This window comes from Chiloscyllium plagiosum, chromosome 21 (genome assembly GCF_004010195.1).
Source record: "Chiloscyllium plagiosum isolate BGI_BamShark_2017 chromosome 21, ASM401019v2, whole genome shotgun sequence".
NCBI classification, from domain to species: Eukaryota; Metazoa; Chordata; class Chondrichthyes; order Orectolobiformes; family Hemiscylliidae; genus Chiloscyllium; species Chiloscyllium plagiosum.
In genome coordinates this window covers 53,589,175-53,605,997 of record NC_057730.1, presented here as the reverse complement: position 1 = coordinate 53,605,997, position 16,823 = coordinate 53,589,175, and the positions used below count along the sequence as shown (strand labels likewise).

At 42.2% G+C, this 16,823-nt stretch overlaps 1 protein-coding gene and 1 long non-coding RNA gene across 4 annotated transcripts in view; one reads left to right on the top strand and one right to left on the bottom strand.

The window, feature by feature from the left end:
* Positions 1–6,502, bottom strand: part of cpped1 (calcineurin-like phosphoesterase domain containing 1) — a 186,131-nt gene extending 179,629 nt beyond the window's left edge. The window contains exon 1 of one of the 2 annotated variants that reach the window (XM_043712111.1): positions 6,293–6,502. In XM_043712111.1, coding sequence (XP_043568046.1) covers positions 6,293–6,362 — 70 coding nt within the window. In that variant the 5' untranslated portion in view covers positions 6,363–6,502. Of the gene's footprint in view, positions 1–5,702; positions 5,851–6,292 lie in introns of those variants that run through there. The other variant, XM_043712112.1, reaches the window with a different exon arrangement.
* Positions 6,503–6,516: 14 nt separating this feature from the next.
* LOC122560890 lies at positions 6,517–13,376 on the top strand. Of its 2 annotated transcripts, none has more exons than XR_006314840.1 (3): positions 6,517–7,644; positions 12,349–12,459; positions 12,876–13,376. It is a non-coding gene; the product is annotated as an uncharacterized LOC122560890 (long non-coding RNA). The 2 variants fall into 2 exon arrangements; XR_006314839.1 differs by having other exon boundaries at positions 12,857–13,375.
* Positions 13,377–16,823: the final 3,447 nt, after the last annotated feature.

Genomic DNA, 16,823 nt, shown 5'->3' with positions numbered 1-16,823 from the left:
ACCAGATTGATGGGATGCTCTGGATTCTGTACGCTCTTTCTATTGCTCACACTCGGCTTCCACTTCAGGTTGTGGAGATGAAGAGAATTTTTCTCAAGAAGACTTATTTTCTGGAACTGTCTTCGCTGACACCTCTTCTCCCTTCTCACTATCCAAGACTCTGGACACACCTTCCAGGTGAAGTAATGATTTACCTACAGTTCACTTAATGTAACCTACTGTATTCACTCCTCACAATGCTTTCTCCACTACACTGGGGAGACAAATTGCAGGTGACTATTTCACAGAACATCTGCGTTCTGTCATTAAGAATAGCCTGAGTGTCCGGTTGCCTTCCACTTCAATAGAACATTGTTCCCATGCCAATATTTCTGTCTCAGGCCTGCTTCAGAGCTCCAGCGAGGTTCAATGCAAGATGGAGGAACAGCACCTCATCTTCCACTTCAGCATCTTAGTCTTCAGGACTCAAAATCAAGTTTAACAATTTTAGAGCATGACCACTTCCTTCTCCACAGATACTGCCAGACCTTCTGAGCTTCTCCAGCAATTTCCCTTGTTTGTTTCAGATCTCCAGTATCTTAGTTTTATATTAGTATTTCTTCTTAGCTTGTGCGTTCTAAAGCAAGCAATTCCCATGTGTTGGTGGGGATGTTGTATTTGTTTGGGGAACCTTTCAGGGTATCCTTACATTTTTATTTGATTTATTGTAGTCACGTACTTAAGTACAGTGAGAAGTTTTGTTTTGCGAGCAATACAGGCAGATCATAGCAAACAAAGACATACAGATCATAGGTTATAGTCCAATAGGATTTATTTGCAAATACAAGCTTTCGGAATGCTGCTCCTTCGTTAGGTTGCAGTGCTCCGAAAGCTTGTACTTTCAAATAAGCCTTGTTGGATTAGAACCTGGTATCATGTGATTTTTAACTTTGTCCACACCAGTCCGGTCCAGTCCAACACCAGTACCTCCACATCATAGACAGAGCAAGGCATACACGGTTACACCCAACAGGAGGCGCATAAAATAAAATCAATACTAGCAAGATCAACATCATTTGAAGTTAGTGGTCCATTCAGCAGTTACTAACAGCAGGGAAGAAGCTGACCTTGAACCTATACACATAAGTATACATTCAATGCCCTTTTTAAAATGACAACTATATCTGTTCTCTTAGTCTTTTCAGGTAGTGAAAATGCAACATTCTTGGAGATGATCAGAATTTTTCTCAAGAGAGAGTTGTTATTCTGTGCAATTGTCATTTCTGGTAAAGTGGAAGCTGGGCCACAGAAGGTACTCAAGGCTGAGTTACATAGATCCTTGATCAACAACGGAGTCAAGGGTTATAGGGAGCACAGGAAAGTGGAGCAGAGACCACAACCAAATCAGCCATGATCTTACTGAGATGTGGAGCAGGTTCAAAGGGTCAAATAGTCTACTACTGCTCGGAATCGAAAAATGTGGTGCTGGAAAAGCACAGCAGGTCAGGCAGCATTCGCGGAGTGGGAGGATCGACATTTCGGGCATAAGCCCTTCATCAGGAATGTCTCTTTCTCTTGCTCCAAAGTTCTATGATAACGCACAAGGAATTTAAAGTCCTATAGAAAGGATGTTGTGAAACATGAAAGGATTCAGAAAAGACTTACAAGGATGTTGCCAGGGTTGGAGGGTTTGAGTTGTAGGGAGTGGCTGAATAGGCTGGGCTGTTTTCCCTGGAGGGTCAGTGGCTGACGGGTGACCTTACGGAGGTTTATAAAATCATGAGGGGCATGGATAGGGTAATTGACAAGGTCTTTTCCCCAGGGTTGGGGGGAGTCCAAAACTAGAGGGCATAGGTTTAGGGTGAGAGGGGAAAGATTTAAAAGGGACCTAAGGGGCAACCTTTTCAAGCAGAGGGTGGAGCGGGTATGGAATGAGCTGTCAGAGGAAGTTGTGGAGGCTGGTACAATTACTAGACATCTGGATGGGGATATAAATAGGAAAGGTTTAGAGGGATATGAGCCAAATGCTGGTAAATGGGACTAGATTTATATGGGATATCTGGTCGGTATGAATGAGTTGGACCGAAGGGTCTGTTTCTGTGCTGTATATCTCTATGATTGTGTCTGGCTTTTTTGGCTGTGGCTATTAGTCATAGGTGCAACCTCGGTGAATTTACTGGTGGAATCTAAATTCCTCCCTCCTTCAGTTTTGAACTCTTGATTCTAACTTACGACACAATCGCAGGGAGACCACCAGCCAAGTCAGACCATGGGCTGTCCGAGTTGGGGGGTGGAAGAGGAAAGAGAGAGTGTGGTGCTGGGGTAGGGTGGGGGAGAGAAAAGAGAGGGAGAGGGGAAAGAAAAGAGAGTGGGCTGGTTTGACCTGAGGATCACTACACTTCAAAGGGGTGGGGTGAACAGAAATCTCAGCCAATGCCGGAATTGAACCCACACAATTGGTGTTAGCTCTGCAGTGTAAACCAGTCGTCTGGCTAACTGAGTTAACAGACCCCATCTTAGATAAGCATGCCAGAATCCTACCAGACCATAAGGCTGTTCTCTCATTAGAAAAGGACGGCCGTAGGTGGTTTAACTCAAGGATCACCACAGGGGAGGGGAGAGGCTCAGAAGGAAGGGAAACCACCAGCAAAGAAAATGTTGAACCAAAGGTGTACCAACCTTTAATAATAGAGGGGAGGAAAAGCTGAAGGTATCAGGTGATCAGAAATCATGATCAATCCTCTGATTAAAAACCTGCACAACGTGCTATTAAGAGCAGGAATATGAAAATAGGGCTGATAAATCAAAGGCTGAAGAGCTGTTGTAGGGAGCAGGGATTCAGATTTTTCAATCATTGGAATCTCATCTGGGGAAGAAGAGACTTTTTCAAAGGGATGGGTTTCACTGGAGGATGCTGATATCCTGGCAGGGAGATTTTCTAGTTCTATTCTGGCACCTTTTAAACTAGTCGGGAATGGGATGGGGGTAATCCTTAGCAGTAGTGAGAATAAAGAGACAGATACTCATAGTTGTACAGATTTTGAGGCTCTGGTCAAAAATAAAAAAAAGCATATGTTAGACATAGACCACCGAGATCATGTGAATCTCTTGAAGAGTATAAAGGATGTACAGGTATTTTTAAAAGGGTGAAAAGGGGACATGAAATAGCCTAGCAGATAAGGTGAAGGATAGTCCAAACAGATTCTATATGTACATTAAGAGCAAAAGAGCAACTAGGAAGAGAATAGGGCCCCTTAAAGATCAACAAGATCATCAATGTGTGGAACCAAAAGAGATGGGAGATAATAAATAAATACCTTGTGTCAGTTTTTACTGTGGAGAAAGACATGAAGATTAGGAAACTTCAGTTCATAAATATTGATGTTTTTGAAAACAATCCACATTACGGAAGATGAAGGATATCTTAAAAAAAACATAAAAGTGGATAAATCTCTGGGACCTGATCTTGTGTATCTCAGAAATTTGTGGGAAATTAGGAAAGAAACTGCAGGGTCCCTAGCAGAGATATTGCCTGGATGAGGTGCTGAAGAACTGGAGGGCGGCAAATGTTGTGCCATTACTTCTGAAAGGGTGTAAAGAGAAGCCTGGGACTACAGACCGCGTGCCTGACACCAGTGGTGGGTACGTTTTTGGAGGGGATTCTGAGAGATTGGATTTACTTGCGTTTGGAGAGGCAAGGACCAGTTATGGATAGTCAGCATGGCTTTGTACATGGGAAATTATGTGTTACAAACTTGATTGTTTTGAGGATGTAACCAAACAGATTGAGGGCAGAGCAGTAGATGTTGTCCACATGGATTTTAGTAAAGCCTTTGCAAGGTTCTGCATGGTAAACTGATGAGTAAAGTTAGATCACATGAGATTCAGGAAGAGCTTGACAAGTGGTCACAAAATTTGTTTGACGGTAGGAGACAGAGGATAGTGGTGGAGGGTTTTTTTTTGGCCTGGAGGCCTGACCAATGGCTTTCCACGTTTTTATAAATAATTTGAATGAGATTTTAAGAGGAACGGTTACTAAGTTTGCAGATGACACCAAATTTGGAGATATAGTCAACAGTGAGGAAGGTTATCTAAGATTGCAAAAGATCTTGATAACTGGGCCAATGGGCTGAGGAGTGACAATGGAGTTTAACTTGGATAAATGTGAGGTATTACATTTTGGTAAAACAAACAAGGGCAGAACTTGTATAGTTAATGGTAGAGCCCTGGATAGTGTTGTCAAACTGAGATGTAGGGGTTGATGTTCACAGTTGATTGAAAGCTGTGTCACAGGTAGACAGGGTGATTAAGAAGGCATTTAGCACACTTGCCTTCATTGCTCAGAACATTGAGCACCAGAGTTGGGGTATCATGTTGAGGTTGTACAAAACATTGGTGAGGTCACTTTTGGAATACTGTGTACAGTTCTGGTCACCCTACTTTAGGTAAGATATTATTAAACCGGAGAGGGTTCAGACAAGATTTATCAGGATATTGCCAAGACTCAAGGGTTTGAATGATAAGGCAAGGCTGGATAGGATGGGATGTTTTTCATCAGAGTGTAGAAGGTTGAGGTTTGTAAAATCATGAGGGGCATCAATAAGGTGAATAGCCAAGGTCTTTTCCCTCCCGTGGGGAGGTCCAAAACTAGGGGGCAAACATTTAAGGTGAGTGGGAAAAAAATTAAAAGGGGCAACATTATCCGGTTTCCTCCCACAGTCCAAAAGATGTGCGGGTCAGGTGAATTGGCCATGCTAAATTGCCCGTAGTGTTAGGTTAAAGGGGTAAATGTCGGGGTATGGGTGGGTTGCGCTTCGGCGGGTCGGTGTGGACTTGTTGGGCCGAAGGGCCTGTTTCCACACTGTAAGTAATCTAATCTAATCTAATTATCATGCAGAGGGCGGTGTGGAATGAACTGCCAGAGAAAGTGGCAGACACAGTTAGAACATTGAAATGCACTTGAACATGTACATGAGTAGGAAAGGTTTAGAGGAATAATGGGCCAAGTTCATGCAAGTGGAACTAGTTTAATTTGGGATTACATTTGTTCGGGACCAAAGGGTCTGTTTCTGTGCTGTACGACTCTACCGAAACAAATAGATGAGGATTCTGGTAATCCAAGATGGAAGACGGGAAAAATTTCTGGCTGTAACAGCTCCTCCTTTGAGATTTTTTTAGGTGTTGGAGATAATTTCCTCGAAATCCAGGAGCCAGCGATTACTGTTTCATTTGCTGTTGCACTGTTTTGGGAAAAAAAAAGTCAAAAAGCAGCAGTTTTTAAAAGGGAGAGCTACAGACAAAAGGAAGCACATGGTGAGGTCAGTGTAGGAGACAGAGAGACTGACACCACAGTGAACCTGCACAATTACTGCCTTTGCTGTTTGAATTCGTGTATCGCTGGTCTTCGGAGTGTGTCTGGGAAAATTAACAAACAGTAAAAAGGTATAAAAGAGACCTAAGGGGCAACTTTTCACACAGAGGGTGGTACGTGTATGGAATGAGCTGCCAGAGGATGTGGTGGAGGCTGGTACAATTGCAACATTTAAGAGGCATTTGGATGGGTATATGAATAGGAAGGGTTTGGAGGGATATGGGCCGGGTGCTGGCAGGTGGGACTAGATTGGGTTGGCATATCTGGACGGGTTGGACCGAAGGGCCTGTTTCCGTGCTGTACATCTCTATGACTCTATAGTTTGTGGTGAACCCTAATCCATGAGTCCTACCATATTAATCCTGCTGCACGGAGAAGTACCAATTTGATGGACGCTGACAGCCGTCTCCCGGCCCTCACTCCGGGAAAAGTTTCTGGTCGGCGACAACTTGCCGACATTTTAGTGCGGCTAGTTCCCTCACATCTAAATAAATATTTATTTCCCTATGTATCTGTGAGGGGTGCAAGAAAGCAGAAACCCTACACCGATCGATAGAGAGAGACGCCGGCGGGAACGCGCCCCCGCGCGCGGCGTACCCCTGGGGCACGCTCTCGCCCCCAACGGAACAACGCCGAGAGGGCGGGAAAACACACCGGCGGGAACGCGCCCCCACACCTTCCGCCCGACCGCGACACTCCCGCTCAGGCGCGCACTTGCGAGAAGCGACCGGGTCTCCCGAGGCGCGCACCCGTACGAAGCGCGCACCCGCAAGAAGCGCCCCTTTCCCACTCCGAGGCGCGCACCCGCAAGAGGCGCCCCTTTCCCACTCCGAGGCGCGCACCCGCAAGAGGCGCCCATGTCCCACTCCGAGGCGCGTGCCCGGGAGAATAGCCCCCGTCTCCCCTGGGGGGGGGCGCGCGCTCGCTCTCCCTCCCCCTCACCTTTGGTCAGGCCCTTGAAGCGCCTGCACTGGGCTCTGTGGAAAATGGCCTCCTCCGGTCGCGCCGCCATCGCTCGCTTTATCTGAACCGGAGCGACGCCGGCTCGACTCGGCTCAGCTCGGAGTTGATGGACTGTGCTCCCGAACCCGGTCCGACTGAGGGGTGGGGAGAGGGTACCGCCCGGCCGCTTCCTCCTTCCCTGGGTCAATGTCCGCGGGCACTGCTCTCCTTCCCCCCTTCACTAACTTAGGGCGGCCCAGCAGGCAGCCTCTCCTGTTTTAGTGGGTGCGATTGGCCTTTTGGTTTTGATTGCCTGTAGATTTATGATGGTTTGACGGATTGCTTTGACTAGTTGTTCCTGGTTCCAATATCATCCTTGACGTTTCCGTGATTCCTCCCCAGTGACAATGTTTTGTACGTTTGGGAAAGTACCTTCATTTGAACTTCATGAAGCAGATCGGATGCCCCACTTTTTCTATTAATATGCGTTGATCCACAGAGCGAAGCTGGAGACAGTCCCAGACCTATTTATCGTCTAGTCTTTATATATTTTTTAAAAATCTAGTTAGATACAGGAAACAACCGGTTGTTGTGAGTGAATTACGTCAGAATGAGTGGGTTATCTCAGGCATTATTGTTACTGATACTCATGACCTTCATTCAAAAACTTACTGCATTTAAGAGCAGTTGGCTAAGTACTTCAGAGAGGAATATAAATATTATGCTGTTGGGGATTTTATAAAGAACATGTCATTTCATGGGATGAAGGCACCACTGGAAAATTTGCCACCCAGCCATCATCACCCTGAACTGCAGGCTTGCTAGGTCATTTCAGAGGGATGGTTGAATAGACTTGAAGGGCTGAATGGCCTTTCTCCTGTTTCCACCTTCCTATAAATAGACGGGACAATGGAATTGAAGGAGGCAGTTCAGAAATCATGGAATGAGTAATGCAAAATGCAGAAGGGCTGTGCTATAGCAAATTAATGGAAAAGGTTGTGAAGTGCCACACTTGGGATGGAAATATAATTGATATTTGCACTTCGTGAATGCAGTTGGAATAGTCAACCATGAAGCTGAATGAAAGGTTTGAAATGTTAGTAGATTTGATACTAAAAATTCCTGAAGAAGGGCTTATGCCCGAAACGTCGATTCTCCTGTTCCTTGGATGCTGACTGACCTGCCGTGCTTTTCCAGCAACACATTTTCAGCTCTGATCTCCAGCATCTGCAGCCCTCACTTTCTCCTTGATACTAAGTATAGCCAACCAATGCATTGCAGGAAAGCAACAAAGCCAAATGAATGTGCAATGATATAACGATATAACCAAACATTGGAACATGTCAGAGAAGGTAATGATGAAATGTTACAGTGCTCTAGTTGGCATTTGTTGAATAATTTATGCAGTTCTAGTCACTGTGAAATATAAGAAAGAACAGTTGGAGGCCATGTGGTAAAGAAATAACAGGCTGCTTCCCAGTATGGGAGTTTGCATTTTGTGAAAAGCATGGAGAATTAGGGTTTTTCAGCCGAAAACAGCAGTGTCTGGAAGTTGACCTATCTCTGTCTCCTTTAGACTAGTATTTCAATATTTCTCTGAACAGGTACCTCCCATCTCCATTACAGCAAACTTGAGCCTGTTGTCCAAATCTGTCCAGCTTGAAGTCTCACTTACCTATCCGTGCTGTACTCACTGAAGTACGTTGACTCTGCTGCTGACGAACCCCAATGCACACACATTTTAAATGATTCTACATGTCAAAAAAAATTGCATGGCCTTGGCCATCCCCATTTCAAGAATCTTCTTCCATCCTGTTGAACTCCCCAATTCTTCGACTTCAGCCTTTTCTCCTATCTATTGTTGTCTCTAGTCACCTGGTTCTAGATTCTGGAAGTCCCTCCCAAAATCTTTCATAATCTATAATATATCCTTTCTGATTCTCCTTAAGACCAAAGTTTTTGCTAAACTTACATAAGGTATTCAAACATTTTTTTTACTGGTTATAACTCTAAAGCACTTTGAGAATTAAGCATAGTATTGGTTATTGGTTTATTTACCACAATGCAATTTTGTTTAAAATGTAGACAAATCTAACTTACATTGTTACTTTAATATAAAATGTGGAGATTGGAGTGATTGAATATATGTTCAAACTAGCAAAATCTAACTTTTGTGCTGGCATCAATGCTCAAAATCAATGTGTGGAGTTAATCTGATAAAATAGTGAGGACAAGATCTTAGAAATGATATCGGAAGGAGTTGGCAAGATAATAGATGGGCTGAATGGCTTTCCTTATCTTTAGCAGTTCTTCTATTCAGACAAGAAATGCAGTTATGATGTCTACCACTGCAACTTAAGTTAGGGTCATAGTCTCCTTCAATCACCTTTACTTTTTTCCTGTTCAGGATGTTGTTATACACCTCTGGAGCACGTGGGGCCAGACATTACCACTGCACCACAAGATGCTATTCAACCATTATTTCACATTTTAGATTAAACAGAAATCATCTAGTATCCATGGGGTTCAGATGCTATTCTACCATTATTTCACATTTTAGATTAAACAGAAATCATCTAGTATCCATGCGGTTCAGCAATCTTCTAATCATAGTCCGCTACTTTGGGTGAGAAAGTACCTGAAACGTTGACGTCACCATCTTCTGATGCTGCCTGGCTTGCTGTGTTATTCCGCCTGTCAACTTTGGATTCCAACATCTGCAGTTTTATTTTGTCTCTAATTTTGGGTGAGAAGGGCAAGAACTAGGAAATGTATTAGAAATAGCCAGCAGTTGTGCCATTACTGATAAAGAGCAAAGTCAGGTTGTGACTTTTTGGATGTGTGTATATACTCTTTGACCAGTATAAAGGTTAAGAGAAACTGGACCTTGGCGTGATAGCAGATTGAAGATGTTTTAACTTAATTCACAGAACTGTGTCAATTATTCCACTGCCATCTATGGCTAGAGAGGAAAATTGCTGCTTTTTGTTAATTCAAAATTTTTCTTTACATAGCACTGTAGCTTTCAAAATCTCTTTTTTTTGAAACACAAGAATTATTGTAAGTTAAAGTGAAAGGAGGGATATGGGTTCTGTTTTGTGATGACAAAGTTGTCATCCACGTAGCAGACCCAAAGTTTGGGTTGGATCGTGGGGAGGGCTAGGAGAAAGTGAGGAATGCACATGCTGGAGATCATAGAGATGCACAGCACGGAAAGATACGTTTCGGTCCAACTTGTCCATGCTGACCAGATATCCCAACCCCTAGTCCCACCTGCCAGCACCTGGCCCATATCCCTCCAAACCCTTTCTATTCATGTACCCAACCAGATGCCTTTTAAATGTTGCAATTGTAGTAGCCTCCACCACTTCCTCTGGCAGCTCATTCCATACACGTAACACCTTCTGCATGAAAAAGTTGCCCCTTAGGTCTCTTTTATATCTTTCCCCTCTCACTGTTGATTAGTTTGTAGGTCTTGTCATTGAAGGTGCAGTGGGTAGTGAGGCACAGGTCCACTAGCTTGAGGATGTTGTTCTTCCTGATGAAGTTGGCGCTGTCTGGTGTTTGTGTCCTTGGTTCGTCTAGTAGTGCAGTCAGTGTTTCTTTGGGCAGGCTGATGCTAATTGATGTGAATAGGGCTGCTATGTCACACCTTCTCAAAAAAAAGCTATTTTTCAAATTACGTTATATCCCTCAAAGAAGACTCCACAAATATTTTCAATGATCATTTTCTGTACATACCTATTTTAAAACAAGATTTCTGGAAATGGAAGTTTTATCTTTGGTTCAGGAGATCAGGATGTAGAATCAGTTTGGGTGAAGATGAGGAATAGTAGGGAAAAGAAATCGCTAGTAGGCGTAGTCAGCATGTCCCCCGATCAGTTACTACAATGTAGGATAAAGTATACAAGAAGAATATTTGGTGCATGGGATAAAGGGATCACAGTCGGGAGTGACTTTAATCTACATGGAAAAATCAACTGAGCAATGGTAGCCTGAGAAAGGAGTTTGTAGAACTCTTTCGAGGTAGTCCCTGAAAGTAGCACAATCTGGAATCAACCATAAAGCAGGTTATTATTAGACTTGGTAAAGTATAATGAAATAGGATTAATTAATGATGTCAGGGTAAAGGCACCTATGAGCAGCAGTGACCACAATATGATTGAGTTTTACATACAGTTTAAACAGAAGACAAATGGGTCTAACACCAGTAATTTTAAACTTAAATAAGGACAGCTAAGATGAGTTAGCTGAAATTAACTGGGATGCTAAGCAAGGGGTTAACTCAATAGAGAAGCAGTGGTAGGTATTCAAGGAGATGTTTTGTAATATTCAGAATAAGTATATTCCTTCTATAAAGCAAAGTTATAATGGGAGAACACACCATCTATGGTTATCTAAAGAAATAAGGTCACAGGGTATATTTTGAAGGCTTTGTTATATGTGGAGTTCATGGAGATGCAGAACAGGAAGTCAATAAGAAGACATGCAGAGTATTCAAGTCTGACAGTGATGAGACACTGCACATAGCTTAAGCTGAAAGATTTTACATAGCAACCTTTCTTTATTGTGCTTCTTTAGCGGCTGCCTCAAACTTTAGCACAATGGTTAGCACCAAGTCCTGGACTTTTGTTTGTGTAAATCTACATACCCGGTCAAGGGCAATTCTCTGTACTGGAAGTCCACAAGCTTTGGGCAGACCAAAATGTGTCATTCACTGAGTTGATTGTCCTCAAGGTGCATCCATGGGTAAAGTTCGAAGAGCACGGAGTCCTGTGTAAGGGAGCCACTCGATGAACTTCAACGTGCAATCCTGGTCTCCTTCCTATCGGAAAGATGTTGTGAAACTTGAAAGGGTTCAGAAAAAATATAAAAGGATGTTGCCAGGGTTAGAGGATTTGAGTTACAGGGAGAGGCTGAACAAGCTGGGGTTGTTTTCCCTGGAGCGTCAGAGGATGAGGGGTGACCTTAGAGAGGTTTATAAAATTATGAGGGGCATGGATAGGGAAAATAGGCTAAGTCTTTTCCCTGGGGTTGGAGAGTTTAGGGTGAGAGGGGAAAGATATAAAAAAGACCTACGGGGCAACTTTTTCACACAGAGGGTGGTGGTGGTTGTGTATGGAATGCGCTGCCAGAGGAAGTGGTGGAGGCCGGTACAATTGCAGCATTTCAGAGGCATTTGGATGGGTGTATGAATAGGAAGGGTTTGGAGGGATAAGGGCCGGGTGCTGGCAGGTGGGACTGGATTGGGTTAGGATATCTGATTGGCATGGACAGGTTGGACTGAAGGGTCTGTTTCCATACAGTACATCTCTATGATTCTTAAAGCTACTGCATCTTTCCAGAACTTTCTAAAGGCACATTCCATGGGGAGGTAGGCAACACCTGTTGCACAACTACCTCAAGGGCATCATGCAGAGGGAGTGAGTCTCTGAACTTGTAAGAAGGATCTGATGCAAAGGGCCTTTCTCACCACCGTCAATCTATGTGTTGGTACTAGCTTGTATGTTCTGGCAAAAAGGCATTCTGCCAAATGGCTTAGGAAACCATCCGATAGGATCTGTCACCTTGTCCTGCAGGGTCCTGACGATGTTATGTGCTGACCACATTCTGATGAATGTGTTCAAAGGTATTTTCTTCATGAGGGACAGGTAATATGACACAGTCCAACTACTTGGAATGCTGCGCAGCAATACTGCCAGACTCTCCTTTGTAACACCAGGGATAGGTAGAACCTCAGCACATAGTGCAACCTGGTATTTGTGTGCTGACGTAGCTGCACAAAAAAAGTGGCCATCAGGATGAGGGTAGTGTTGGATAAGCTTTTTCCCCCTTTATCTTGAGGTTTGTAAGTTGTATCACTGATCTGATTTCATAATTCTAACATTGTCTGTTTTGTCAGTTCTGTAAGACTTATTTTGATTGAGGAAATGCAAGGCATGATCTCTTGGATATACCTTTCTTGAACAGGCTGAAAGTTACAAGGAGATTGTTTTTCTGTGTATTTGGGGTTAAAGACTTGCACTTAAAAAATGAATGCTTTTATTTCATTGCAGCACACTGATTATGCCTTTTGTCCTAATTTTACTACCTCCTCTTCTGAAGACAATGACTCATGCTGGGATATGGTTACATAAGTGTCAGCAGCTATCCAGCACCTCGCTCAGGTAATTGTTTATATACAAGTTTAACAATGATGTTGAACTGTTAGTTGGCTGTGGTGATCACAACTGAACATTATTTTGTCCTGGTCGGATATACACATACTTCCAAATAGGGTTCACTAGATAATGATCAGGTAGACCTTCTCTTTCCCTAATAGTCAATGGCAGCACCTATAGGTATTGAACTTTTCACCTCATTGGTCAATGTAAAGGGTAGTAAATATTTGTAATTCTCCCTCAAAGGCAGTGCATATCAGGTCAGTTGGGGCTTTTGAAATTGATAGTGACAGATGTTTTGTATCACAGATCATAGGAAATTGAGCTAAGACTGGTAAATTGAGTTAAGGTACAAAATTTGCAAACAAAGACGAAATTAACAAAATAAGTTTCATTTACACAGAGCCTTTTTACTATCTCAGGAGAGCACAAAATTGCTTTAACAGCCAAGATGATTATACTCGCGATGTATAAAGTCAATGGTCCAGATCCTCCAGTCAGTAACAATGTCGCTTGTGATGATCTCTGCACCCGAACATTTTACGTTCTTTTAACTGGGACTTTCTGTCTGGATTGCAGTAATGCCTCAATGCATCAGCAAAGCAGAGCAGCACAGAGAAAACACCCTCTATTACAGCTTCAGCAGTATTTAAAGGTTTAGAGGAATAAACATGTTGGATTTTGACCTGGTGTTTTGTGATTTTTATCTTTGTCCACCCGAGTCCAACACCTGCACCTCCACATCAAAGAAGAATAATAGAATCCCTACAGAGTGAAAGCAAGCTATTCAGCACATCGAGTTCACAGTGACCCCCCAAACTGCATCCCATCCTATACCTGTAACCCTGCATTTCCTATGTCTTAACACCACCCCCACCCCCCACCCATCTTGCACATCCATGGACACTATGGGCAGTTTAGCATGGGCAATCCACCTAACCAACCCACCTTTGAACTGTGGGAAGAAGCAGAAACACCCTGATGACAGACTCGCCTCTTGGTCGTTTGTTCTGTGTCAGACTACTCTCCTACGAACCTGACCTTGAGAATTTTTTAAAACACCAACCCACCTTTGAACTGTGGGAAGAAGCAGAAACACCCTGATGAAACCCATGTAGAGACAGGGAGGATGTGCAATCCCCACAAAGACAGTCACCTGAGGGTGGAATCAAACCTTGTGCCCCTGGTGCTGTGAGTCATGTGCTAACCATTGAACTACTGCACCGCCCAGTCTCTCAAGGTTTTTAACAGCTGAGAAAGTTGTGGGTGGGTGAGTGAGTAACTGGATGAATGAGTGGGTGAGAAAGGAAGTGGATAGATGGGTGAGTGATAATTTAAATGATAATTGCCAATTATTTATTGACAACAACCAGATTTTCCTTCGGATATTTTATTTCTTTCTCTTTCTTCACTTGAGGGGATGTTCTATCTGATGCTATTGTGTTTCCAAGGATCTACCTTAATACAAAGGTTATAGAATAAATTGGTATGAGTGCTCTAACTAAAGTGTCTGGCTATATTAGAAGGTGCAAGTATTTTACTTGTTTTACAATGATCTCCAAATGCAAAGATTAACCATTTTTTAATTATGAACATTCCAGTAGGCATCTGGTCTCCGTGCCCATAGTTCTGAATTTTTGTCTGTTTTCATAGTTTTAATTCTGATAATATTGTAGAAGTGGCTGAGTAACATTCATTATTTCAGCTGTTTCCAAAGGTGATGTTTTAAATGCTTTTATTTTAAAAGCCCTGCATTGCATAGAAATCTGATACAAAAACAACAAATACTATAACCAGAGCTCAAATCAGTAGTCACCCAAAAGGTGGAACGTTTCAGTTGTGATATTTGCTGGAAAGTTATTGTCATTTCTATTTCTGGATGCAGATTGAACTTCTGTGTATTACTCAGGTTCACTCTTTGTATAAACAAAGAGTGTCAATCATGGCTGTTTGTAGTGTCCTTGCCTCCATGTTGGAGTGTTCTGGGTTCAAATCTCACCTGAGCACAAGGAGCCAAAAAAAAAACAAATGAAGAAATGCTGCACTAACAGAGGTGCTATCTTTCAGGTGATATGCTAAACCAAAGTCGTCATCTGGAAAACACCATAGCACCGGTTCACAAAGCAGCAGAATAATCCCTGGTGTCTTGCTAACATTTATCTCTCAATGAAAATATCACAAAATATCTGGTCATTACCTCATTATTGCTTGTTGTTTGTGTGTTTATATTGGCTGGTGTGTTTCCTGCATTACAAGTTATATTGTGTACTTCATTGGAAAGTTTTTTTTTGTTTTCAATTCCCAACAATTTCATTTTATTTACTTAACATTATATTTTGTCTTCCGCTTTTCTATTGCTCCAGGTTGTTACATTTGTCTCAGGCCATTTGCACTCTCTAGGTCTTCAAAATGGTAGTGATGGAATTAAAAGTAGCCACACTGAAATCTATAAAATCCCAGAAAGTGGCCTTTGAAACATATTGTCCAGTTCACATGTGTCTTTTTATTAATATAGCAGTTGTATTTTCTAAGGGCCTGTGAGGGATTTGGAAACTAGGTAAGTGGTGTTTTTGTGGACCAGTCACATACCATAATAGTGATGTGCTTTTCTTTCTAAAACCTCTTAAATGCTCTGCAGTAAGAGAGCTCTTGATTATTTTGTGACTGTCACTTCAAAGTTATTTTGTGTTCAAAACCTATTAGCAGAGAGATGCTAAAAGCATCTTAACATGGCTTTTATCCCCAGACTCTAGAATGCTTTCTTGTATTGGCAATGAATCCATATCTGTGATTTTCTGGTCTCTATAGCAATTTTTGAACATTATCATTTTAATGCTTTTGTTCTTTGTGAAAATAGGAGTGGGGGAGAGGAGGAAATAATTTTGTTTGCATCAAAAATTGATGTAATAGATAATGTCTTCTTTGCAGAAAATTTTCTTTGGTAAATATTAAGTTCTCAGTGGATGAGTAGATTTGTTTGCAACAACCAGGAAGCCATCAGTTCAGAGCTAGCCTTCAGTTTAGCAGTGGCCACCCATATTTTTTTGTACCTTTACATTGTACATCACCATGGCCCATAACAACAAAATGGTAGGCTGAGGTGGGAGACGCTATATTTGGGCATACTTGTATTGTGTCACAGCAGGAAAGATTGCTATAAGGTGTATGTCAGTCTGCTGATGTTTCACCCTGAGCCAGCTCCATGGTAGTTTTTTAAAACTTATCATTGGTGGTTTCTAATTGTTCCCCACTTTCAGGGGCAGAGGAAAAGGCAAGTCCTAGGTCTACTGCACTCAGAACAAGAACCAGACCTGTTTTGTTGGTGTTCTGAGCGACAAGTCAGCCATCTAACCAACTGAGCTAACCAGCTCATAGATCTATGCAAACTTCAAATGCAGATAGGCCTCCTTCTGTGGTATGACCACACATTATACCCTGCATGAATTTACTTACATGTCTACCACTCAGATAAGCTTTGATTTTACCAGCTGGAGTTCCCTCCCATTGTTCAGGTAATAAACAAACAGCTTGCCCTTCCCAGATTTCCAAATCACATAATCCTCCAAATGTTCATTAAATTTTCAGATCATTTATGCAAATATTTCCTGAGCAAACCATTAATCCATTCCTGATAGCAAACATTTCTGTATATTAAGTAATCAGGTAGCTTTATCCCTTGACTTTTTTTTCATTTTAGGAATTGCTATTTTTACCAACTATGGCAATAGCACGAGGGGACTCTGAATTCTATTTGAATCATAAAACAGGTATCTGTTTTATGATTCAAATATGGCTTCATCCAGGGAATGAAGTGAGTGAAATATTTGTAGCAATATAACCTTTTTAGCAATATTATATGTAGCAGACCCAAAGACAATTAATTGTGAATTCAGAATTGCCTCCACCCAGATTGAAACAGCATGGTTTCTAAATGATGCTTTCCTCATTTATCTTAAACGAGAATTCTCAAACCTCCAGTTTTGATTGCTGCTTCTATGTCAGTTATTAGGATTACTAAGAGGTGCCAAACAGCCTACTTACTCATTGGCTATTTTTATGTTAGCAGGAGTGAAGAGAGGAATAATTTATGCAGCAATATTTATCGCAGTCACACTAACTCCCACTAATCTCTTCCAGTATTAATGGTGTGGCTCATTACCAAAAGCAGGGACCTTGATCCCTGGCCTAGTCCAGATGGCAGTCTTCAGGATTTCCAGCATTTACAAGCCAGCATTATTGTTGTATCCTTGCAGAAGAGTAGATTAAAATGAGAATGATTCCACATGGATGCAAGTTGAATTTAAAGATAGTAACCTTACTCCGTCTTATCCAAGGAGTGGCAGAAAAAATTATCTCAAGCAGGTCTCGAG